This window comes from Aedes albopictus, chromosome 3 (genome assembly GCF_035046485.1).
Source record: "Aedes albopictus strain Foshan chromosome 3, AalbF5, whole genome shotgun sequence".
Lineage (NCBI taxonomy): Eukaryota > Metazoa > Arthropoda > Insecta > Diptera > Culicidae > Aedes > Aedes albopictus.
Window position 1 is genome coordinate 263,430,005 of NC_085138.1, and position 27,363 is coordinate 263,457,367.

The following is a 27,363-nucleotide window of genomic DNA, read 5'->3' on the forward strand; positions in this document are numbered from 1 at the left end:
GTAGCAATGAAACAGTAGAACGCGCGCAATTGAATTTTGTACAGCCCTTGGTTTAGCTTGTCAGCGCTGTAACTTTTGAATTTGATAAAGGAAATGGCTGAAATTTTGAACACAAACCTCTCAATCTACTTTTTTTGCATAGGCAAAATTTCAAAAAAATCGATGCGCTATCAATAATTTTATAGTCGAAACCTATATTCAGTGCTGAAAAATTCATTTTGTCATATCTAGTTTCAATCACCTACAGCTCATTTTAGAAGCTGAACTCGAGAATATGGTATATGAAAAACTTGTGCGGCTAGATCAGTTCTGCATGAAAGTTACGAAAAAAAACCGCTATTTTCCGAATATTTAAGGTAAATGTCACGGGCTACCCTTGAAAAATGCCAATGATATTCACGGTGAATATCATATGGCATTTTTCAAAGGTAGTCCGTGACATTTACCCTAAATATTCAAAAAATAGCGGGTTTTCCGTGACTTTCTTGCAGAACTGGTCTAGCCGCATAAGTTTTTCATATACCATAGTCTCAGGTTCAGCTTCTAAAATGAGCTGTAGGTGGTTCAATTTAGATATGACGAAATGAAATTTTCAGCACTGCCTATATTGGGGCTGCCCGTATTGTTAGCCCACCATACAACAATTAGTCAGCACTCCTTATTGAAAGTACTATACCAATAATCATTAAATTTTACAGGCATAATCCACACATAATCAACTACCTTCTGTGAAAATTATATGAACATTGGCAGAGACATTCAATAGTTATGAGTGTACAAAAATCGCACATGAAAAACATTAAACATTTTTACTAACACTAACCTGTTGATAGGGGTAGTAACTTTCAATCTAATTAATAAAAGTTGATGATTTTTTGCAAGAAAGTGTCTCTATAAGTATTATAACTGCTTACAAAATTTCATAATTATCCCCATAGAACTTTGAATTGTAGCGGAAACGAACCATCTATTATGCGAATGAAAAATTGGTCATGATCTAGGTCATGATTGTAAAAAATCTCAAAAACCACGTCTGTTTCTCATCCACAATCAAAAGTAATGCATCGATTTCTATGAAATTTTGAACAAATAATAAACATACATCGAAGAGTTCTCAGTTAATTTTTGGCCTATTTTTATCGATTCAGTACAGAGTTACTGCCGTACTTCTGTGTCCCGATTATTGCGGATACAGGCTTAGTTACCTACAAGGGCAGTCATCCAAACAATGTTGTTTTAGGCTTTCTATTCATCAACATTCATTTCATTCAAAAAATCACATTCAAAATAATACAAGCAGTTGAATACAGTTTTCCACATTTGGTAATAATATTTATTGGATACCTCCTCCCTTCGCACTTTAAGCTGTTGTCCGATGTTAAGATACTGACTTGATTGATTTTGATCGTTATATTGTGGCCACGTTGTTCTGCTTCCAGCTGGTGTTGGGTTTCTGAAATGAAAGAAGACTCAATATAGACGTTAAATGTTCTTTCCCACAAACGTAGAGGCCAAATCTGTTCGAAAAAAAAAATGAAACAATATTTGCACATTTTATGAGTATGAGTAGGTACCTAGGCAGTATAAACGGTGCTTATTCAATTCGATGCACGTCTACATTCCATAAAGGTCCTTCCCTCAAGCATGGCTGGGAGCTCTATTATGGTGCGGATATGCCAAAGCAGTGCGAACGTTTGTCATTTTGGACTTGTGTGTGAATAAAATACTATCGAGTCGCGTCGAAAAATGAATAGCGAATTTGTGTAATGGTTTGTAATCGAAGTGCTTTTCATGGCTGGAAATCCGTGGAAAAGAAGATATCGTATGCTGCTTTGTCAATCTTTTTTTTCTGTTTTGAATATTCATGAAATTGGCTGTAAAAGCATGGCAATTGTCGGAATGGCTTCTATTGTTGAATGTCGTCCGTGAGGGGTGAAGACTATTTTCCTCTTTTCAATTTACGAATCGGCGATTGAATAAACCCATTTTTATATTGAATAATGGTTATTCGTACGCTATCTCAAACGAAGGTGCTACTCTTTGTAAGGGAGCATCTATTAAGTACGTCACGCTAATACATTGCTTGTCACACTTTCACAAACCTCTCTCCCTCTCTAAGCTTGACGTACTTAGTGGGTGCCCCCTAAGATGCATCTCGCTCTCTCCTTGGCGTAACGTCTCCACTAGGACAAAGTCTGCTTCTCAGCTTAGTATAGGGCACTGCACTGTTTTGATTTTGTATGGGATTTTGAAGTTTCTTGGCCTTGTTGTTTACAAAATTTCCGTAGGAGTGAAAGAGAAGGAGAGAATTTCATGCAGTCCCCTATTCTATGAGCACTAGGCTGCGGCTTATTTTGTTGTTGTTGAAACCTGGAATTCGTTAGCTCTTCTGGATACAAATGACATAAATAGAGAAACCTCTGATTTTGAGTCAAAAAAAAAATGAGATTTAGAGGTCGCACAATCGCTTCAAAGTTGAATTTTCGAGTAATGAAAAGATGTTTTCACTTCAAGTACCATAACTTTCTCAACATTCAACCGATTTTCATTCTTTTTTATATGAATTTCTCACAAATTAAATTTCGAACAAACTCGTAGAACGTTAAATTTTTGCCAAAGTCATGCAAAATATGGGTTTTTCAAGATTTATTTTTTTTTTCTTTTTACAAAAAAAAAAAACTTCAGAGTCCGAAAACTTTACAAGCGGTTGACCAATTTCAAATTTTTTAGCTTGCTGTTGTAGATATTTCTGTTGCATATCTTTGTCCCAAACAAATTATTGATCAAAGTAGTCATTTTTATGATACTTTTTACCAAAAACTGACAAAGCATGCCTTAAAACTTGATTTTTTTTATGCATAATTGGAGTTTTTGACGATTTTTTGCAATTTTTTACCCCAAACCAGATACTAAGCATCATATTTAGGGATATGGAGCACATTGCAAAAACTGAAGTTTAAGGCTTCCATATGATTATTTAGAATACATTTTCCACTGTTAGCCCGAAACTATGTTTGAAAACAATTGGGTTTTTAAATTAAGAAAATTGTATCGATTTTTTGATTTTATACGAAAGAGCACCTTTTTCTGAGCCACTATGATTTTTTCAGATTTTTAGAACTTTATTTTGGTACCTAAAATCAATTTCAAAGAAATTATTTGAAATCACCTTTTGACAGCTGAGTAACTGTTTGACAGCTCCACCCAGTACAAAATGTGACGAGGGATGATTTGACAAATCGCTCCCATACAAACTTCAAATTGATTTTTAAATAGGTTCCCGGGCACCAAAATTCATGAAAATTTGGATTTTGGCTCAGTTTCGCATGCAGATATGGAATTATCTCAACACCGCTAAAAAAGCCAATTGAGGGGCCCAGATGCAAAGGGGTGTAAGTGATCATTTTGTCGATTTTGAGTTGAGCATATCAAAAAATTCTTCAGATTTCAAGCTTCCAGGAACTTTTTTTAAGATTATTTTTGCGATAATTAGAAAAATTACAATAAATCGGAGAAAATTGAGCCGAAATTGGAACTCCATACATTTTGTATGGGATGAAAAGTTGCTGGAAAACTTTAAACCTCATTTACTCGAAAGTCGGTTTTTGTCACTTTTTGTCATTTGTCGTTTTTGTCACACCCCTTTGCTTCTAACCCCCTCAATTAAAATTTTGACAAAATCCTGATTTTTCCAATATAATACGCGTGTTCACGCACATTCCAGCGTCTTTCTGGGGCCGGTGCTATGTTGGTCAATTAGGGACAATCACTGATGGGTATGTAATTCACTAGTTAGCATTATTGCACAGGCACAGACACGCTTAATGATCATGGTCAGTTTATTATTTGGATTAAGTTACACGAAACACTTATCTTCTGGCCAAATGTTGTATAATGGACAATTAATTACAGTTTTTCCTATACTAATGGCGTTCAATTCAGTGTCTGATGGGCTTTTATAGTCTTGTAGAGTAATACCAGCGGCGGTCACGATTTTTTCCGCAGATTGTGAACAATCCTCGGTACCCACTTACGTAATTTATGTTTAGTCCCTTACGGTCAGGGCTGTCTTTCCCAGATAATGTACACCAGACCAGATAGACCGTGCGAATCAAGAATGATGAAAAATTTCATCAACTTCTGGATTTAAACTGTGTAACCGGTGAGATCTTTCCATTTTGATCACTTTTATCAGTTATAAGTTTCATAATCGTAAAACTTATATAAAATTCTTAAAATGGGCCATCATTGAGGGGTCATGGGACCATAACGTTTTAGTTTATTTTCAGAGAGCGAGTAATGGCGCTTAAGCCTAGGCACTAGGGTCAGGACAAGGAGTAAATACCTGTGTTCCATCCCAGGAAGGACCAAGGACCAAGGGGTGACATTAACCTTCTTAGCATTATCACCCCCACCGATTTTCACCGTATTTTGATTTTGCTTTTTCATAAACTGAGTGGTTGGTACGAGATGCCCCCACTCATTGTCTTACTTGTTGAATTTAAAACGCTGCACAGTAGGCCTGGCCGCTTTAATGCTTGTAATGCATCTCCGATGTGCTGCAATCATTAATAATGACAAGAAAAATTATGGAACTAGTCGATTCCATCATTTGCCAGGATTCTTTCAATGAACGGCTGTGTATGTGAAGACTAGACTAGACTAGACTAGTCCCTTACGGTCAGAGCTATCAGATCAGTGTAACACGCTAAATATAATTTACACAAAAGGCAATTTACACGGAAAAAAATACACGGTAATGAATATTTATTGGGTACCGGACTGGACACAGAAAATTTAATGGTTTTTTTGGTACATCGAGGTCTTGAAATTAGTCTATGGCGGGAAACCCGAAACGTCCCGAAGTTCTATATAAAGGCCGTATTCCTTTAAAAGTGCTGCTTGGTACATCCTATTAGAACTCATATTCCATTAAAATTTAATAATTCCTGCACGCATGGACTGTGGGACCAAACCACATGATGATTTGTCCAAAACTGGCGTTAACAACGTGTTTTTGGTATTTATCCATTTTGAAACGATTTTTTGAAGGTAGTTTATTCACAGTATTCTTAGGCAACAGAAATATCTGCAAAAGTAAGCTAAAAAATTTGCAATTGGTCAAACGGTTAAAAAGGTTTAGGACTCTGAAGTTAAAAATTTTTTGTGAAAAGAAGAAACAAATAAATTAAATCTTGAAAAACTTGAAAAAAAATTTGCGTGACTTTGTAAAAATTTGATGTTCTACGAGTTTATTCGAAATTTAATTTGTGAGAAATTTATAAAAAAAGGTTTAAAATCGGTTGAAAATTGAGAAAGTTATGGCACTTGAAGTGAAAACACCTTTTTATTATTCGAAAATTCAACTTTGAAGCGATTGCGCGACCTCTAAATCTCAATAGGGTAACCAATATAATTTGGACCCCCATATATTTTGGACCCCCTGGATCGTATTATCATAATTTTCACAGCTTTAATGAATTAATAAAAATGCAAAAACGCGGTAAAGACGAAATGCGGCATGTTTCAGCCTCCGCGCCCTGCTTGTCACTGACGACCGACGACCTTTCACTCTTCCATCAGCGTTCCATTCAAGTACGAACGAGAACACAAATAAAAATGCAAAAACGCGGTAAAGACGAAATGCGGCATGTTTCAGCCTCCGCGCCCTGCTTGTCACTGACGACCGACGACCGTTCACTCTTCCATCAGCGTTCCACTCAAGTACGAACGAGAACACAAAGAAAAATGCAAAAACGCGGTAAAGACGAAATGCGGCATGTTTCAGCCTCCGCGCCCTGCTTGTCACTGACGACCGACGACCGTTCACTCTTCCATCAGCGTTCCACTCAAGTACGAACGAGAACACAAATAAAAATGCAAAAACGCGGTAAAGACGAAATGCGGCATGTTTCAGCCTCCGCGCCCTGCTTGTCACTGACGACCGACGACCTTTCACTCTTCCATCAGCGTTCCACCCAAGTACGAACTAAAAACACAAGAAAAATGCAAAAACGCGGTAAAGACGAAATGCGGCATGTTTCAGCCTCCGCGCCCTGCTTGTCACTGACGACCGACGACCGTTCACTCTTCCATCAGCGTTCCACTCAAGTACGAACGAGAACACAAATAAAAATGCAAAAACGCGGTAAAGACGAAATGCGGCATGTTTCAGCCTCCGCGCCCTGCTGTCACTGACGACCGACGACCTTTCACTCTTCCATCAGCGTTCCACCCAAGTACGAACGAGAACACAAAGAAAAATGAAAAAACGCGGTAAAGACGAAATGCGGCATGTTTCAGCCTCCGCGCCCTGCTGTCACTGACGACCGACGACCTTTCCCTCTTCCATCAGCGTTCCACCCAAGTACGAACGAGAACACAAAGAAAAATGCAAAAACGCGGTAAAGACGAAATGCGGCATGTTTCAGCCTCCGCGCCCTGCTGTCACTGACGACCGACGACCTTTCACTCTTCCATCAGCGTTCCACCCAAGTACGAACGAGAACACAAATAAAAATGCAAAAACGCGGTAAAGACGAAATGCGGCATGTTTCAGCCTCCGCGCCCTGCTTGTCACTGACGACCGACGATCTTTCACTCTTCCATCAGCGTTCCATTCAATTACGACCGAGAACACAAAGAAAAATGCAAAAACGCGGTAAAGACGAAATGCGGCATGTTTCAGCCTCTGCGCCCTGCTTGTCACTGACGACCGACGACCTTTCACTCTTCCATCAGCGTTCCACTCAAGTACGAACGAGAACACAAATAAAAATGCAAAAACGCGGTAAAGACGAAATGCGGCATGTTTCAGCCTCCGCGCCCTGCTGTCACTGACGACCGACGACCTTTCACTCTTCCATCAGCGTTCCACCCAAGTGTGGTGTCCGAGCACTCTTTTTCGGCTGATCCGCCATCAGCCGATTTTTTTTCCACTGCCTTCACCACAAACCAACACGGACGTCCGTCCGTCACAACAACGTTCACTAAACTGAAGTACATCTAAATTTCCATCCAGCACATGGTTACGCATGATTGACGTTTCTGTTACATCTCACACGCAAGGTGTCAAGTTAGCGTTAGCGTTTCGAGAGCACGTTCACAAGCATTCATTCGTGCACGCTAAAATAATGATAATCGCACACGGTATGATAAGACTTTTAAATTGTCCAAACTCTCAAAATATACAACTCATAAGCTGACACCTCTGGCTACTACATCCGCCTTCTTCTCCACTCTTGTCCTGGATAAAAAAATATCCTCATCACATCGTCTGTTTGTCTGTGATCATCATCACATCGTCTGTGTGTCTGTGATCATCATCACATCATCTGTTTGTCTGTGATCATCATCACATCGTCTGTTTGTCTGTGATCATCATCACATTGTCTGTTTGTCTGTGATCACCATCACATCATCTGTTTGTCTGTGATCATCATCACATCATCTGTTTGTCTGTGATCATCATCACATCGTCTGTTTGTCTATGATCATCATCACATCGTCTGTTTGTCTATGCTCATCATCAGATTGTCTGTTTGTCTGTGATCATCATCACATCAACTGTTTGTCTGTAATCATCATCACATCGTCTGTTTGTCTGTGATCATCATCACATCGTCTGTTTGTCTGTGATCATCATCACATTGTCTGTTTGTCTGTGATCACCATCACATCCTCTGTTTGTCTGTGATCATCATCACATCATCTGTTTGTCTGTGATCATCATCACATAGTCTGTTTGTCTGTGATCATCATCACATCGTCTGTTTGTCTGTGATCATCATCATATCATCTGTTTGTCTGTGATCATCATCACATCGTCTGTTTGTCTGTGATCATCATCATATCGTCTGTTTGTCTGTGATCATCATCACATTGTCTGTTTGTCTGTGATCACCATCACATCATCTGTTTGTCTGTGATCATCATCACATCGTCTGTTTGTCTGTGATCATCATCACATCATCTGTTTGTCTGTGATCATCATCACATCATCTGTTTGTCTGTGATCATCATCACATCGTCTGTTTGTCTGTGATCATCATCACATCGTCTGTTTGTCTGTGATCATAATCACATCATCTGTTTGTCTGTGATCACCATCACATCATCTGTTTGTCTGTGATCATCATCACATCATCTGTTTGTCTGTGATCATCATCACATCATCTGTTTGTCTGTGATCATCATCACATCATCTGTTTGTCTGTGATCATCATCACATCATCTGTTTGTCTGTGATCATCTTCACATCGTCTGTTTGTCTGTGATCATCATGACATCGTCTGTTTGTCTGTGATCATCATCACATCATCTGTTAGTCTGTGATCATCATCACATCATCTGTTTGTCTGTGATCATCATCACATCATCTGTTTGTCTGTGATCATCATCACATCATCTGTTTGTCTGTGATCATCATCGCATCATCTGTTTGTCTGTGATCATCATCACATCATCTGTTTGTCTGTGATCATCATCACATCATCTGTTTGTCTGTGATCATCATCACATCATCTGTTTGTCTGTGATCATCATCACATCGTCTGTTTGTCTGTGATCATCATCACATCATCTGTTTGTCTGTGATCATCATCACATCATCTGTTTGTTTGTGATCATCATCACATCATCTGTTTGTCTGTGATCATCATCACATCGTCTGTTTGTCTGTGATCATCATCACATCATCTGTTTGTCTGTGATCATCATCACATCATCTGTTTGTTTGTGATCATCATCACATCGTCTGTTTGTCTGTGATCATCATCACATTGTCTATTTGTCTGTGATCACCATCACATCATCTGTTTGTCTGTGATCATCATCACATTATCTGTTTGTCTGTGATCATCATCACATCATCTGTTTGTTTGTGATCATCATCACATCATCTGTTTGTCTGTGATCATCATCACATCGTCTGTTTGTCTGTGATCATCATCACATCATCTGTTTGTCTGTGATCATCATCACATCATCTGTTTGTCTGTGATCATCATCACATTATCTGTTTGTCTGTGATCTCCCGGTCTACTCCATTGCCGTTTTGGCAGGAAGTCTTACGGGGGAATCTGTTATTCCACGTTCCGGCCTACTCTGCTGCTGTTCAGGCAGGGAGTCTTACCGGGGGATTCGTTTTCAACTTCCGGCCTACTCCACTACTTTTCAGGCAGGGAGTCTTACCGGAGGATCCGTTTTTCACCTTCCGGCCTACTCCACTGCTTTTCAGGCGGGAGTCTTACCGGGGGATCCTTTTTTTTTTCTTCCGGCCTACTCTGCTGCTGCTGAGGCAGGGAGTCTTTCCGGGGGATCCTTTTTTTTTCCTTCCGGCCTACTCTGCTGTTGATCAGGCAGGGAGTCTTACCGGGGGATCCGTTTTTCTCCTTCCGGCCTACTCCACTGCTTTTCAGGCAGGGAGTCTTACCGGGGGATCCGTTTTTCTCCTTCCGGCCTACTCCACTGCTTTTCAGGCAGGGAGTCTTACCGGAGGATCCGTTTTTCCAAACCAACTTAAATATTCCATTGTTACAGCCTTCCCGTGAGAGCGCAATGTTTCCACACCAGCTGCGCCATTGTGGTGTCCGAGCACTCTTTTTCGGCTGATCCGCCATCAGCCGATTTTTTTTCCACTGCCTTCACCACAAACCAACACGGACGTCCGTCCGTCACAACAACGTTCACTAAACTGAAGTACATCTAAATTTCCATCCAGCACATGGTTACGCATGATAGACGTTTCTGTTACATCTCACACGCAAGGTGTCAAGTTAGCGTTAGCGTTTCGAGAGCACGTTCACAAGCATTCATTCGTGCACGCTAAAATAATGATAATCGCACACGGTATGATAAGACTTTTAAATTGTCCAAACTCTCAAAATATACAACTCATAAGCTGACACCTCTGGCTACTACAGAGATGACAAAAGTTTTTAGAATCATTCGCTTAATAAGATTGTTCTGCAAGAGCAGCAATCATTTCCTCACTGGAAATATCATTCTTTGCCTTGAAATTATTTTTGTTAATTTCGCCATCCGTGCGAGTGTCGTGGCATGTTTACGAAAAGAGAAAGTGGTGCTGGGGAAACTTGCAGATGTAAACAAAAACTTTTATCATTCTTGCGCATTAAATTCACAAAGTTCGTCTAATCATCCTTTGTCAATCAAGTAAATAGGATGTGCTCCAGCATATCCAAGTGGCAGATTCTTCGAAAACAGTTTCAAGTGGGTTTAAACAGCGGGTGTCCAAAATATATACTTAAGAGGGTCCAAAATAAATTGAAGTGTCCAAAATAGTGAAAACTGATGCTTCAAAAATCAGTTATTTTCATCAAATTTTCAGCCAGAAATGAACTTGTGGGTATTTTTGACGGACAGTAGAGGCTTTTACGGTTATACCAACATCATCATTATGTGTAACACCCTCTGAATCTGTTTGATTTTAGTTTAAATTCAAACTCATGTCCTCTAGGGGTCCAAAATTCGACCGTTACCCTATATTTGGCTTAAACTCAGAGGCTTCTCTTTTTGTGTCATTTGAATCCAGAAGAGCTAACGAATTCCAGATTTTAACAACTTTTGAAAAACAAGCCGCAGCGTAATGAGCATTTCCACAGTTATTTGCTGAGTTTTTCAGCCACTGAACATTTTGCATGCGTAGTGAATATCGTGAGGCAGACAAACTCTATGCCTAAAAATGAATCCAAATAATATCCTTTACGAAAAGATCTTGGAACGACGACCAGGCATCGAACCCGTCCTCCTCAGCATGGTCATGCTGAATAGCAGGCCTGGATTAAGGATTGTGGGGGCCTTTGGCCCGAGCGGATGTAGGGGCCCGTGAGAGAGATGAGCAACATTTTTTACTCTATTTTCGAACAGTAAGGTACACCGGGGCAAGTTGAAACGGGTGGGGCAAGTTGAAACGGGTGGGGCAAGATGAAACACGAAGTTTTGAAATAGATTTCAATACAATTTGGAAATTAATCATTCGCTAAAAGATTGTTCGAATCAAAAACTATGTGTTATGGCGATCGAACTGTTTATCATCATTAGAAAACATCATGTTAACCCGCTGTTTCATCTTGCCCCACCCGTTTCAACTTGCCCCGGTGTACCTTACTTGGGCAATATGAAAAATAAAGCTAATGTTAGCAATTAAAAAAGGGTTTTGGTTTTGTGAGGGTCCCTAAAATGTAAGGAAATAACAATGAATAAGAAGGAGTTGTCAAATCATATGAGAAATTCGCGTCGCATCACGTGACGCGTTCACCCTGGCTGTGCCCTAAAGCACTTGTCCGCTGCCGATGCGCCGAATGTCGCCACCGTTAAATCAGTTCGTAATCTTTCACTTTTGGTTTCTTAATCAAGTTTTCTGGTTTTAGAGCAGTACGTAATTTGTCTAGTATCTCCGTGCCGCCCATCCCGCTGTAAAGTGATTAATGATTAATGAAAATATATCAGTTTCGTGAATATTTTTGCTAAAGTATCAAGCAAATATTGTTTAGCTGCTGTTACCATTTTGTAATTGAAACGGTTTGTTTGAAAAATAGCATCTTACCCCCACTTTACCCTATACATTGTTCTCATGAAACACTATCACCAGAAGGTTCATTGATTTGAAGTCCTATAATGTATCAATTATTATTTTCTTAGAAATATTCAACTCCCACAGGTGCCGTTGATTTTTTTTCCCAATCAATTCCCACAACAATGAAGAATTCAACTGCATCCTTTTTTCTACACAGTCGCACTCAGCGTGGTTAGATTTATTCATGCAGGAAGCCCGCATTGGTTTGTTTGTTCAATGAGGCGCAAAGCGCATGAAATTGAATCCATTTGCGTAGGTGCCGACACGCGGGTGCCATAGGATTTCCCCACCTTGGCGTGTAGGTGTTGAGTTAGAAAGCTAATTGAATGAAATTTGTGTGATTGATTGCCATTCTCGGAAGCTATTTGCGATGCAGATTGAAAAAAGCCCAAGCCCTAAAACAAATACGTTCTATATGCAGATGAAAGGCTGGGCCTCATTGCATGGAAAGGTGTGAAAAATAGCCCCGTGAAACGCGGTGTGAAATATGAATGATTGATTAATGGGCTGAGTTGAACTTACCCGTATTTGACAAAGTTTGTCCATAGGCGCACCATTCGACGGAGAACCTTTTGCGATTGCTTGACGAGTGGCTCGTTGACTTTGTTTGATTCTACAATATTCCGGTAGTTGTATGGTGTGAAGAGATATCCTAGATCGTCACCGTGCATGGCACCAGGCATTGGATGAATCTCATTTTTGTAGTATACGTTCTTGGCGTAGCCAAATGGTCCGTCAAACGAGAAACGGTAACGATAAATCGGTGACTTAAACTGCTGGGATGCCTTCTCGATGAAATATTGTACGCCGAACTGGTAGTCGGCATACGAGCCCAGCTTTCGATAGAAAACCCGTGAAGAACGGTTCCCGCGAAGTTGTTCGAGATAATCTCTGATGCGCTCGTAGATGGTGACGTTGTTATTTGGATAATTGAATTGATCCATACTGAAGTTTCTGGTGTCGTATAAATTCTCGTGCTCTACTGCCGTGCTTCCAACCATAAGCGGCACATCGGTGAGCGGCCTCATCGTACGAACGGTATCGTATGGATGCTTTCGCGCGTAATCCTTATCCGCACTGGGCATGTAACATGAATGAGAGAACGTTAAATAGTGGAATTTTGGCCCATCATTAGATACCAGGATTGTTGCTGGTTTTACTTTAAGTTGTGCTTTGTTAGTTACGTCCATTTGTTTTATAAATTCGTTGCTACACCATTGAGTTATGAAATTGTATGCCCATGGTTGTGTCATTGTTCCGCTCATAGCAATTACCCGACGAAACAGTCCTTTTGAGGAGCGAGCGTACATATGGTAGGTTGCAGACGCAGATCCTGAACTCCACCCCATCAAGGTAACTCTGTTGGAGTTTCCACCAAATCTTCTGATGTTCCGCTGAACCCATCGCAACACTTCGGTTTGATCTTTGAGTCCCAAATTAGCAGCTATATGCAAATCCTTTATTCCAAAGAATCCCAACGATGATAAACGGTAGTTGAATGTGATGACTATGATTTCCTGTAATGTATTTGCATGTATTTGCATGGTCTTGCTAATACGTTAGTATGTCCAAAACTCACCTCGTCCAATATGAACTCACTACCGAAGATGTCAGTTTCTGATGAACCTTCGGTGAAGCTCCCGCCATGAATCCACACTAATACTGGCATTAAAGGTCGTGGCCTTTTGCTTACTCTAACGTGCGTGGTATAAACGTTCAAATACAGACAATCTTCGTTGCCGAGCTTGTGCCAAGCAATGGTGTGCTGCTTGCATGGATATGACACGTTTTCGAAGGTTGCCGAACCGTAGAAATAATATGGCACAGGATTCTGAAAACATAGAAACTTAATTACTATCAAGCTCTATCAAGTATAATTAGGTTAGCTCCAGAGATATGTTCTCCTTCATCTTTTCGATATACTTGGTGTGTAGACCTCAAGTTTTACCAAAGGTTCGTTGGCATTGGCCGAAGGCCATACAAGCTTTCTTGATTCTGAACTCAATATGAGGTGTCCAATTAAGCTTCAGGTATCAGAAGGCCGGCTCCAGAGGCACGTTATCCTCCATTTGGGACAGTTATGCCATCGTCATAATAAAATCCTATTTCATCATCTAATCTACCTCAGGAAAAATAAAGGAAATAAGGATTAGGATGGAGATAGGAACAGCTAGAAAAATAGGAAAAGATATCCTGGAAGAGGGTACTAACGCATATGCGTACCACAATGTGTTCAAACCGCGCCCTGAAAATAGCACTGCAATAACGCATAAAGCGTAAAGTGCGCCTATACCTTTTTACCAGAGCGGGCACAACAGAGTAACCTGAAGATTCAGGTTTCTAAAGTCAGTTTCACTTAGTAAATGCTTACCGAGTACTCGAAAACGCAGTTGCGCAAAAACTGGACAATAACATATCAAATGATACGTTCCATAATTGGATTCACAAACTATCACATACAAATGAATCAGCTTGCTGATTATTCGGCATGGCCTAACCAATGATTACCCATACAAGATGAACAGTATTTGCTGAATTGAGCTCCTCGATTTGAGTCCGACAAGCGATAACTAACTTTGACCTAGAGTTGGCCAAAGCAAGTGCTTCAATAGTAGCCTGGGTATCTTAACAGAAGTATATGACTTTGCCCATTTGCCCCATCCAGCTGCAGAAGTGCTGATTGTACAGCGTACATAAGAGCAAAGAATTTAGCCTGGAAAACGGCACAGTATCTATGAAGTAAATAAGACTGATGTAGCTTCATCTCACTAGAGTAGACACCAGCACCTGCTCGATCTTCGAGAAGGAAGCCATCAGTGTAACATACGATGCCGTCTGAAATACTTCTCTCCAGATAACGGTGTCAGGCCATTCGGCCGAACGGTCATTGGGTCTTCTTCTTGCCGTTACGTCCCACCTGAGACAAAGCCTGCTTCTCAGCTATGAACACTTCCACAGTTATTAACTGAGAGCTTCCTCTGCAAATGACCATTTTGCATGTGTGTATCGTGTGACAGGGACGAAGATACTTTATTGATGCTGAATCTACTGATATTTTACCTTCTTTTAAATATAGGCTGTTCTTTCTAGTATCAATGCTAGAATAGTTTTTGGCGCTGAAACTGCTGATATTCAATTCATAAATTTTTCCTTCAAGCGATGACAAAGACCGCCAGCTAAGAGTTGCGTGCTTAGCTGGTAGTGCAGCCTGGGCACTGTTGTCCTTCTGACTTCAGCTAGATTGAGGAGGTACGATCCGAGTGTCTGTTCACCAAGGAGGTGCGGCTCAAACAGCGTCTGTTCTGGCATCCAGCGGCTGAGTAAGAAACGCTGCACCACGCCCAGCTAGATCCAAGGTGGTAGCCCCATCAGCGTGGTCGTCCCAGTGTTGGTTGGGACGTTAAACAGAACTGGCACGATGGCCCTCCGGCGAGACAGGAGTGTTGGCGTAGGCCCAATAAGCCACCCGTAAAAATCCCCATTGCGAATAACATAGGAGAAAATACGACTCGATACAATCGGCAAAGACCCACGCGACGAAATAAGGACTACGATTGGAAACTTGGAACATGGAATTGCAAGTCACTAGGTTTCGCAGGATGTGACAGGATAATCTACGACGAACTACATCCCCGCAACTTCGACATCGTGGCGTTGCAGGAACTTTGTTGGACTGGACAGAAAGTGTGGAAAAGCGGGCATCGAGCGGCTACCTTCTACCAAAGCTGTGGCACCACCAATGAACTGGGAACAGGATTTATAGTGTTGGGCAAGATGCGACAACGTGTGATCGGGTGGCAGCCGATCAACGCAAGGATGTACATGTTAAGAGTTAAGGGCCGTTTCTTCAACTACAGCATCATCAACGTCCACTGTCCACACGAAGGGAGACCCGATGACGAGAAAGAAGCGTTCTACGCGCAGTTAGAGCAAACATACGATGGTTGCTCGCCGCGTGACGTGAAAATCGTTGTCGGCGACATGAACGCGCAGGTAGGAAGGGAGGAAATGTACAGACCGGTAATCGGGCGAAACAGCCTGCACGCCGTATCGAATGATAACGGCCAGCGATGCGTAAACTTTGCAGCCTCCCGTGGTATGGTAGTCCGAAGCACCTTCTTCCCCCGCAAAGATATCCACAAAGCCACCTGGAGATCACCCGACCACCAAACAGAAAACCAAATCGACCACGTTCTAATCGACGGTAAATTCTTCTCAGATATAACCAACGTCCGCACATACCGCAGTGCGAATATAGATTCGGATCACTACTTAGTCGCTGTATGCATGCGCTCAAAACTTTCGACAGTTATCACCACGCGTCGAAGTCGAACGCCGCGGCTCAACATCGAGCAACTTCGTAACGTAGAAGTGGCTCAAGACTACGCGCAGCAGTTAGCAGTGGCCCTACCAACGGAAGAGCAGCTTGGCGCAGCTACACTTGAAGATGGCTGGAGGGACATCCGATCCGCCATAGGTAGTACCTCGGCTACAGCACTAGGCTTCGCGACTCCGAATCACAGAAACGACTGGTACGACGGCGAATGTGATCAGTTGAAAAACGCATGGGCGAGAATGCTGCAACATCGTACGAGAGCGAATAAGGCACGTTACAAACAGGCGCGGAACAGGCAGAACTCAGTCTTCCGGATGAAGAAGCGCCAGCAGGAAGAACGAGATCGCGAAGCGATGGAAGAGCTGTACCGCGCTAAGGACACACGAAACTTCTACGAGAAGCTGAACCGCTCGCGCAGAGGCTTTGTGCCACAAGCCGACATGTGCCGAGATAATCACGGGAATATTCTCACGAGCGAGCGTGAGGTGGTCGAGAGGTAGCGGCAGCATTACGATGAGCACCTCAATGGCGACGTTGCAAGTACCGAAGGTGGCGTGGTAACCGATCTAGGAGTATGTGCACAGGACGAAAGACTTCCGGCCCCTGACCTTCAAGAGATTGAGGAGGAGGTTGGCCGGTTGAAAAACAACAAAGCCGCTGGAGCAGATCAACTACCAAGCGAGCTTCTAAAATACGGTGGAGAAGCACTGGTGAGAGCACTACACTGGGTCATTACCAAGATTTGGGAGGAGGAAGTATTACCGGAGGAATGGATGGAAGGTATCGTGTGTCCCTTCTACAAAAAGGGCGACAAGTTGGATTGCGGGAACTACCGCGCGATCACACTACTGAGCGCTGCCTACAAGATACTCTCTCAAATTTTATGCCGCCGTCTATACCAATTGCAAGAGAGTTCGTGGGGCAATATCAGGCTGGATTTATGGGTGAACGCGCTACAACGGACCAGATGTTCGCCATCCGCCAGGTGTTGCAGAAATGCCGCGAATACAACGTGCCCACACATCACTTGTTCATCGATTTCAAATCGGCGTATGATACAATCGATCGAGAACAGCTATGGCAGATTATGCACGAATACGGATTCCCGGATAAACTGATACGGTTGATCAAGGCGACGATGGATCGAGTGATGTGCGTAGTTCGAGAATCAGGGACACTCTCGAGTCCCTTCGAATCTCGCAGAGGGTTACGGCAAGGTGATGGTATTTCGTGCTTGCTGTTCAACATTGCTTTGGAGGGTGTAATAAGAAGAGCGGGGATAAACACGAGTGGGACGATTTTCACGAAGTCCGTTCAGCTGCTTGGTTTCGCCGATGATATTGATATTTTTGCTCGTAAATTTGAAACGATGGCGGAAACGTACATCCGACTAAAGAGTGAAGCCAGGCGAATTCATATCGACGGTGATGAAATCGAGGCGGTTGAAGAATTCGTGTACTTGGGCTCACTGGTGACCGCCGACAACGACACCAGCAGAGAAATTCAGAGGCGCATTGTGGCAGGAAATCGTGCCTACTTTGGACTCCGCAGAACTCTACGATCGAATAAAGTTCGCCGTAACACGAAGTTAACCATCTACAAAACGTTGATTAGACCGGTCGTCCTCTATGGGCACGAAACATGGACCCTACGTGCAGAGGACCAACGCGCCCTTGGAGTTTTCGAACGGAAGGTGTTGCGTACCATCTACGGCGGAGTGCAGATGGAAGACGGGACTTGGAGAAGGCGAATGAACCACGAGCTGCATCAGCTGCTAAGAGAACCAACCATCGTCCATACCGCGAAAATCGGGAGGCTACGGTGGGCGGGTCACGTCATCAGGATATCGGATAGCAACCCGACTAAAATGGTTCTCGAGTGTCATCCGACCGGTACAAGAAGACGTGGTGCGCAGCGTCGTAAAAAGTACAACACTACCAAGAAACCTCGCTCGTTGTATACCGCGCGAGCACGGTGCAGTTTCAGCTTGATGATGCGGGTTCTGAAAGGTTAAAAGAACAATGGATGTTTTACTCGGATTTACCGAAAGGAAATATTGACGACCTCAACCTTCAATTACCTGAAGAGCGCTTTGCATCAGGTCGAAAAGAGCGCTGATGCACATACCGTTTAACAATATTAAGTAGTCGTCGGCAAAACCATAATTTGGAAAACCGCTATTATTGAGGCTAAATAGCGTATCTACTACGAGATCTTTGGGGCATTTACAAACACTCAATTTTCTAATCGCTGCTTGATACAATGTCGAGAAGAGGGGTCAGTTTTTGAGCATTTGGTGAATCCAATTGAAAATCATTGGAGATACCATGACTCCGTGCTTCTAATAATCCAAAAGATGTCAAACTGATAGGTCTGAAACTCTTTGCTTCTTCAAACGACGCACGATCCACTTTCGGAATAAACTTCACAGTAACATCCCGCCAATATTTGGGAATATACCCTGTAGCACAACAAATACATGCATAAAAATAGCTTTTTCAAAAGATGTTTCAAATAATCAAATCCTTTCTGAAGCAAAATAGGATCATCTGCTCCATAAAATTTAAAAGGAGCGAAATTTAGCCGAAATCAGAGAATCATAACTACAAGAAAAGACATCAGGTTCATCCGAACATGTAATATCCACACATCCAAAGAAGTGTGTACTGAATAAACATTCCAAAACTTCCTCATCAGAGGAAGTGATATCGCCAAATGAAATTCGTTCACTCGGAAATCCTTAGATTATAAAAAAGGATTTTGTTCAACCGACTGACATAACTCAAGCTGGAAACATTTGTACAAAGGGGTCTTCAGCCGGATTGTTCAGCAAATCGAAGATCGAACAGCTTCCTGATAGGCCTTGTAAGCCCATCTGGAAGCCTCCTATCCAGTCAGACGTCGTCTGTTTCAAATCTTTCTGTATTGTTTCCTGAGGCCAGATCAGAGTTCCACCAAGGGGTTCGTCTTGTGGTCTTCACAGACTATTTCTTCGAAAGCTTCCATATGATGAAGGACGTTGTAGTATCAACGGCATCATCTAAATCACTTGGAGTTTCTGTGGATGGTGAGTATCCATGAAATTAGGCCGCAATCAAGCCAGTGAAGAGATCCCAGTTGGTTGATCGGCGATTTCTGAAACACAAAGTTTGCAAAATAACAATCAAATGTTCAATTCAGCTGTAGCGAAGGTCAGATAAAGATTTTTCTTCTGGCACATGTCAATTGGTCAGTTCATGACTGATTCTGCTAGAGCAAAGCGTTATGTCTAATACTTCCTCTCTGACAGATACTATAAAGGTTGGGCGGTTGCCTCTTAAGTAATCCAAGATCTGTACTATTTAAGTATACCAGCAAACTGGAATCTCTCAATGTCTGAGCTGCCCCAGATGATATGGTTAGCATTACCATCACTGCCAGCAATAAGCAGAAGGCCTTTTGAAGTGCAGTATGCGATATTTCCTGTTGAGGTTTCTAATAGATAGATACATTGAAATAGCACATACACTATCCATCAATAACACTAGTTTACAGCATTTTTGAACTCGGTAAGCTGATGATCATTTTTGGTGTAGAATCATGCTCTGAGTTCGAAAACGCGAAGGAAAAAAAATACAGTAGAGCGGAAATTTTTTCGATTTTTCATACAAGGTTGATGATTTGAAATCGATTTTTGTTCTACAGGGGATGGCCAAAATGTTTGGGATAGGCAACTTTTTTTCTCTCACAAAAAAATTCAACATGCTATAACTTTTCGTAGAGTGCATCAAAAAATCTCAAATTTTGACTGTTTATCAACATGTTATATGTGCATCACTGGTACAAAATTGTGCTCGATTGATTAAACTTTCGCAAAGTTATAACCGTTCGGGTGAAACACTATTTTTTAGACAACTCATTTTTGAGCTGTCATATCTCGGAAACCAGTGAACCGAATTGAATGAAACTTTGAACGTACACTAACAATATACAGATGCTTCACAAACTATTAAAACATAGATAGTTTTTGGACGTTGAAAAAAGTTATCATGGGTTGACACTTTTTGGATTTTTCTCGAAAAAAGGTAATTTTTTTTACATCAATGTCAATAAATTTTAGTGTTGATGCCCAAAGATTTTCCGCTTCTGTGCTCAAGTTATCTCTAATCAGATATATTAGAGCCTATTAAGATTGAAGAAAGAGCACATTTAGCAATTTTTGTATGGTATTGTAAATTTGACTTATTTTCTTCTATATGGGTAAAAATTTCAACCCGGTATAACTCAAAAATTTTGGTCGTTGACAGAAGTTCACGACTTTCATTTTATTTTGTAAACTAGTGTAATATGGAATCGTTGCAATAATGAGTAGTGCAGCACCCAAAAAGTTTTGCATCACACAAAATAAATAAGGATGAAAAATGGAGTATACCTAGAATCAATAAGATTGTGGGTACGAGTTGTATTTTAAAAGAGAAGTAGGGGATCATAAGTGGGAATCATAAACGATTTGTGCCTCAAATATCTGAAATAATAATATTTTAAGCTTATGCATAACTTTTTGGGGTGCTGCTATATTCAGTATGAGTTTTGCAATATGCTATTCTTTATTTATGGACGGTTGTGTACATCTCTGGTAGCTAGTTCAGAGAAGAGTGTAGCAAAGATTGCGTTGTTAACCTTTCAGGACGCGCGCCATCAAGCAACCGAAACAGCACCGCGCGAAGTTTTTTGGTAGTGTTGCATTTTTTACAACAGCGCGCGCTAAAGGGTTAACAAGCACACATGCTCGAGGCATAACACACGTGTTTTCCATTTCATTTTTACTGAAAGTAGCAAACACCGGGTCCAATTATTCCTAGGCACGGTAAGCATAAAGCCGCATGTAGTCCTACCACTGGAACAAGCGGTCCGTAGTGCTATTCTTATCCAGTTGAACTAGTTACTACCGACACTACACAGCTTTCTAGACTGATCGGGAAAAGAAGTTAATATTGACCGTACACCCAAATATATTCATCACTTTGCTTCGTTGTCATAGATAATAGCAACACTTCAAAATTGGTATTAATCTCGTGTACATAATCATACGTCAATTTGATTTAGCAATTTTTCTCTGGCCATCGCAAACATTCACATACCTCGAATCGCAACTCTCCTACTGGCGGTTTAGCGTACGGAATTCCCAGGTATGCACAGTATAACTTTTTCGAAAACGTTTCCCTCAGAACACCTGCACCAATTCCATTATCGAACTTAGCAATACATTTCGGGCTTCCTGCAGCAACAACGTTATAGATGGTTGCTGCCAGCAGCAGAGTAGCACAGAGATCCGGGATTGTTTTCATATCCTTATTTTCACCAATCTGAAATTGGATGCACTTTGTTTCCCATTGAAATTGCAACTGCACTGCACAGCATTATTTTCACGTGCCTCCGAACAGGATTGTTGCAATTCGTTTCGCTTGTTACTGCTGCCGCCGTTATAGAGGCGCAGTTATAGTTGTTTTATTTTCACATGAGCTGTTAACTTCCGAGTGTGCATCGTCCCTTAAGCCGTAAAAGTTGAGTACGACACACTTGTATTGTTTAATTGCACCGCTGCTGCTGCTGAGCTCTGCCCCATAGCGCACATTTGAATTTAGTAAAAAAGCTAATGAGCGGCTTCGATTCAATTTGCCTGATTGGCAATTTAACGGTGCATATATTTCTCCGGGTGAGAATGGCGAGAATGTTCCTCGAACTGATACTGGCGACTATTGATGCGTGCGATGAAAGTGCGCTGCTTTTTATAAATTCACACCCAATTAGAGGAGCATGGTAACAGAACACCCGAGAAATAAGGATGTCTCCTCTGGGATTGATTGCAGGGTTGCTCATCCAGTTTTACCAGTAACGTCGTCTATTGATATGGATAATACCAGATTTTTCTTGATTGATAATCAATATTGACTGCACGTCGAGCAAATGTGTGTTCTGTTATTATTGATTATTTTAATCGTTACGATTTTGTTCATACATATACTATTGAGGCCTTTCTTAGCATAACCATAATAAATACTCTACCGTTCTACGCCCGATTGTCCCATGTTATATGGGAATCCCATATAACATGGGACAATTATGCGTAGGGTAATTTTCCAATTGTTGCACGGCTAAAAACTCGCCTATTGTTGCACACTCCCTATTATTCTTATGAGGTGTGCAACAATTGGCGAAATTTTAGCCGTGCAACAATTGGAAAATTACCCTATAACGGCAGTACTGGAGATGGCAAAATTTGAATCAATCAAAAAAAGAAAAAGTATGAAAAATGAAGGAAAAACAAGAGATAGTGTGGAAATTGATTTATAATGACCAAGAAAAAAATCATAAATACTTTATATTTTAATAGATTTTCGTGGAATGATTTCTTTAAAAAAATACATTTAAACAGCCAACTGATAGTTCTGGTTCTACACTTGATATTAGGAGAGCGTTCATAAATTACGCTGCACTTCGGCTATTTATGCTATGCTATCTTGAAATTTTCACAGAACAACAGTTGCTTATGTAATTTCCTTCCAACAGTTTTTTTTTTTTGAGGATTTTCCGGACTTCCTAAATAGTTTTTCCGACTTTTACAACCGATTTTCCTCAACTGTGAAACATTTTGTGAAAAACAATTTGCATTTTGTGTATTATTTCAATAGGCTCCTAAAGTCCTATCGGGATTCTTGTTTTAAACCACAATATATGGTTCAAGAGTACATATTTACTCATTTTTTGACGTTTTTATTAACCGTAGTTGAAAATATATAATTTTTATTTTTTTAGCCTTTTGTCTCGCCCCTAGCTTATAACACATACTTTGAGTGATTTTTTTCACCGTGTATGTCAGATAGGAACATTTTTGAAATCCCTGTGCGAAAAATGTCGAGCTCAGTTACACGAGGTTGTCCTCAAATGTCAAAGTAGAACTATTTACCATTTTACTTATTTCGAATTTTCTCATTATTCCTTTGTTTCGAGTAAAGTACAATTCCGATTAGAATACCATGCTTGATCGTATTATTCAATATAAGCGAGATTTCGTCTTTAATTTTAGGACCCTATTGCTGAGAAAATTTGCTTATGATTTCACAAAAAAAATGTGTCTACGATACTTCGTTCTTGAGTTATGATTGTTCAAAGTAGGTGGTGTCTGTGTAAAATGTTTGTTTTCCTCTGACGTTTTGAGGAAAATTAGGCGAATCTGATTTTTTTCAATTTAGTTTTGTCCATATATATGTGAACCCTACCTGTGAAAAAATGCCATTAAATTCTGAGATCCTTCGTACCAATTTTTACGATAATAAAAAAATCCCCAAAACTCAAACAAAATTGAGATACAGGTCGGACTCGATTATCCGGAGTTGGGTTTCGGTGCTTCCCGAAATAAAATCTCGCAAACGGAATGCTGTAAGAAGCTGGAATTTTGACTGATCACAAATCAATGTTGGCTTGACAAAATGTCAATTTCCTTCATAGAGCATTCCGTTACAAAGATATATGTTTGAGAAGCAACAGAACTTGACTTCGGATAATCGCGCCCGACCTGTAATCTGCAACAGCACCAAACAAATTGTTGATAACTTTTTTCGGTTTTGGAATTTTTACCATAAATGGCGGTACTAAACGATCCCTTCTATTATCAGTTACTAATAAATGTAACAAGAAAGAGTTGAACACTCAGTTCATTCAGTCTCAACAGTTCAACACTTGAACACTCAGTTCCGGAACATCCAATTTCCTAGAAATTCAGCTCAGTAGCTTGATGTTCTAAGGAAGACTTAATGGTCATTTTAGTAAACACAACTTTATAAACGAACTTGAAAAGACAAATTTTATTGTACTTAATCAATGAATGTAAAGCTCAAATAAAAAATAGAACCGGCACCCACTGTGTTAATGTCCACTGCTCTACCCTAAAACCACTATCATAATGAAATTCATAGCGCCTGGAATCTGACAATTGGTTTCTTTAGGGGTATATAGATTATTTCATAATCGGCTTCTTCGCCCAAAAATTTGTCGAAATCCAAAATTTCATATTTTTTGGAGTTCGGGAACTATTTTCAAAATGCATTTAAAGTTTGTATGGAGCATTTTTTTTTGTTCGGGTCGAACTGCCATTTTATTGATTGAACTGTCATTCTATCCACGAAAATTTGAACTGTTTTGTTGATTTAACTATCAAAACAAAGGCATTGGAACGCAATAAAATCACGCGTTACTCAGAAAAATGAGCTCTTTCGATTAGGCTTTAGAAAATATCAATATTTTCTTCACTAAACAACCCAATTCGCCAATGATTTTTCATAAGGACCTAACTGACTTGATCAATTTCTCGATTCTCTCTTTCGATAATATTTAACTCAACCAAAACAAAACAAATAATCATTCATTGATAGAATTGTGAAGCTATCATAATAAAAATAGAACAAAAAATGGATATGCGTTAACGTTTAACAATTGACACATTCTACCGTGACGTTACAACGTTTTGACGCATTCGTTGTCAGATTTTCCTCTATAACTCATGAAAACGAGCGTAAACCGCGAAATATTTTTTTCATATTCGGATTCCTGGTAAAACTTCTGATATATTTGACCTATTGAACATTTAGTTTTCATTAGAAAAACGTGTTTAAAATTCGTATTTGTAGCGTGACGTTACAACGCGCTAGAATCAGACCCTCTCTAACGCGCTACTAACATCTTAAAAAATCTGCTCGGATTTTTATGATATTCTGATTTTTTTTCCACCATTGAAATTTATTGGTTTGTTCTTCAATTCAATGGAATAAAACATTTAAATTTCGGATTTGTTTTTGAATGATCGACTTTTACATTTCGTGACGTTACAACGCCCGTTCAGTTTCAAACAGGGTTCTGCTCGCGTTGTAACGTCACGAAAATGTACATCATGTTAGAATCAGAATAATCAGCCAAATTTACCCGAATTTGTGAATATATCATTGCATTATCTTCACTGCTCCAAGGGGAACTTTATTCTATTGAAAATCCGTTTTGTGATAAATGGCTCGGAGGGCCAAGTTATTGCTATCAACAGTATGAATACTCCTTCATTATGGTTAATGACACCGGCACCCATCTTTGGTTTAGTATCACCCATATTCTTCTAGTTTTGTTCCAAAGACCAGCGCGCTGAGATCCGTTATTTTGCACCGCCAGATATTTAAATTTTTCAGCATATAACTCATCACGCCGTCGAGATAAGGCACATTCTACCGTGACGTTACAACGTTTCTACGCATCCGTAGTCAGATTTTGTACTTTAATTCATAAAAACGACTGTAAACCTCAACATATTTTATCATATTCAGATTCCTTGTAAAATTTCCGATATGTTTGACCTGTTTAACATTTAGTTTTTATTAGAAAAATTTGTTTAAAATGCGTATTATTAGCGTGACGTTACAACGCGCTAGAATTCGACCCCCTCTACCGCGCAACCAACATTTTGAAAAATTTGCTCGGATTTTTATTTTAAACTGAAAATTTCTCCCACCATTGAAATTTATTGATTTGTTCTTCAATTCAGTGAAATAAAACATTTACATTTCGGATTCGTTTTTTGGATAATCGACTTTTACATTTCGTGACGTTACAACGTTCAGTTTCAAACAGGGTTCTGCTCGCGTTGTAACGTCACGAAAATGCACATCATTTTTTTTTTAATCAGAATAATCAGACAAAATTGCCCGAATTTGTGAATATATTATTGCATTATTTTTACTGCTCCAAGAGCAACTTTATTCTATTAAAAATTCGTTTTGTGATAAATGGCTCGGAGGGCTAAGTTATTGCTATCAGCAGTATGAAAACTCCTTCATGAAGGTTAATGGTACCCATCTTCGGCCTAATACCACCCATATTCATCTAATATTGTCCCAAAGACTAAACCGTTGATATCCAATACTTCGCACCGCCAGATATTTAGATTTTGCAGCATAAAACTAAACACGCCGTCGAATTAAACATTTTTTCAATAATTTATGCAATGTCATTGATTCAATTAAAAATGCTTTAAGATGTGCGAGCAGTTATTGAACCAAAGACATACCTGAGGATCTGCATACCACTTAGGGGCATCAATTTATGTGATTCCAGAGACAAATAGACCTAATTCTGACAAAAAAAAATCCATCCTATATATGTCAGAGTCATAATTACTCAGAGAGTTAGTGTCTTCGGTAAAATTGTTTAATAAGTCAAAAACTTACAGCTGATTTACTATTGGATGTGAGATTCAGACACACTGGGAGACGCTTATTAAAAGTTTACAATAATTTAGAATTTCTCAAAATGTTTTCAACAAATTTTGATTAGTTGATAAACTATTTTTTGGCAAAATCTTTGGGAACTTTATAAGAAGTTACAACATGTTGAATATTTTTTGAATAAATATAAAGTGCACTATTTTTCAAAATTTCAACTACCACTAGTCAGTTAGAAACTTGAACCAAACGGCTTTTAAACTGAAAATTCTGGAGCATGAGCATGAGCATGAGCATAGAGGTTCAATTTCGCATAGAGTACAAATGAGTTTCAATTTCGTAGGTGTTACGTCTGTTTGTCGGTGATTCTTGTTACATCAAAAATAGATGTAACACTGACGTAATATCCATCCCATATATTTCAAGATCTCAAAATTTAGACAGTTGGTGTCCTCGACAAAATTGTTTGGCTGGTCAAGAACTTTCAATTGATGGGCCGTATGATTTCAAATCCTTCCACTAGGAGGTGCTAGAGGGCATACGCATTTTTAGTTTTACTTATCTCAGGATCGTGATTAATTGGAAAGATGGTTGCTTCATTAAAGTTGTTTGGTAGATCACTAGACTTTCAGTTTAATAGCCGTATGTTATTAATTTCTGCCACTCAGTGGTGGTAATTGCAAGTTTTCAAAAGCATGCCGATTTTATTAATTACCCAAAACACATTCAACAAGCCGAAACTTTTTATAAAATATATCAAAACTTCTCAAATTTTGACTGATAGTTCCTCATCTTGTTATCTGTAATATCTACAATTTTGGACTTGATTGGTTAGCTCTACACAAAGATGGAGCGCTTTAAGCAGAATAATATTTTTGACTGTGTTCTATTATTTCTTATATCTAAGGAATAAGTGAATCAAATCAAATAAAATTTTGATAGTTAAGAACAGGGTTGGTCATCACTGAGGAGAACCGAAAGATAAGTGCATTTTTTTCACTCACCACACACGGCTTGCTTGATCAGGATTTCTCTTCTGATTTTCACTCTTCTCCCGCCACGCACTTTTGTGCAATCTCCCCGGAGTGTAAGAGAATTGTTTTCTCGTACACCCGGCAAGAAAAGAGCCTTGAAGGCTCCAAAATATGATCAAAAATACAGTCAGACCGTTCCGGCACCCGGCTTAAAGC

General features: G+C 40.1%; 1 protein-coding gene across 1 annotated transcript; it reads right to left on the reverse strand.

Annotated features, from left to right (window-relative positions):
- Positions 1–1,242: 1,242 nt before the first annotated feature.
- LOC115257694 (juvenile hormone esterase-like) lies at positions 1,243–21,915 on the reverse strand. The gene is made up of 4 exons (XM_029857562.2): positions 21,053–21,915; positions 13,176–13,427; positions 12,119–13,113; positions 1,243–1,453 (listed from the first exon to the last, which is right to left on the reverse strand). Exons 1-4 carry the CDS (start codon positions 21,257–21,259, stop codon positions 1,246–1,248), a joined length of 1,662 nt encoding a protein of 553 aa, XP_029713422.2. The 5' UTR covers positions 21,260–21,915; the 3' UTR covers positions 1,243–1,245.
- Between the last annotated feature and the right edge of the window lie 5,448 nt (positions 21,916–27,363).

Excerpts from the sequence above, each read along its gene's own strand:
- LOC115257694 (XM_029857562.2), bottom strand. The coding sequence starts at position 21,259 with ATGAAAACAATCCCGGATCTCTGTGCTACTCTGCTGCTGGCAGCAACC. Across the intron at positions 13,428-21,052 it reads TAGGAGAGTTGCGATTCGAG|AATCCTGTGCCATATTATTT; the intron begins GTATGTGAATGT and ends CTATGTTTTCAG. Across the intron at positions 13,114-13,175 it reads GTGAGTTCATATTGGACGAG|GAAATCATAGTCATCACATT; the intron begins GTGAGTTTTGGA and ends AATACATTACAG.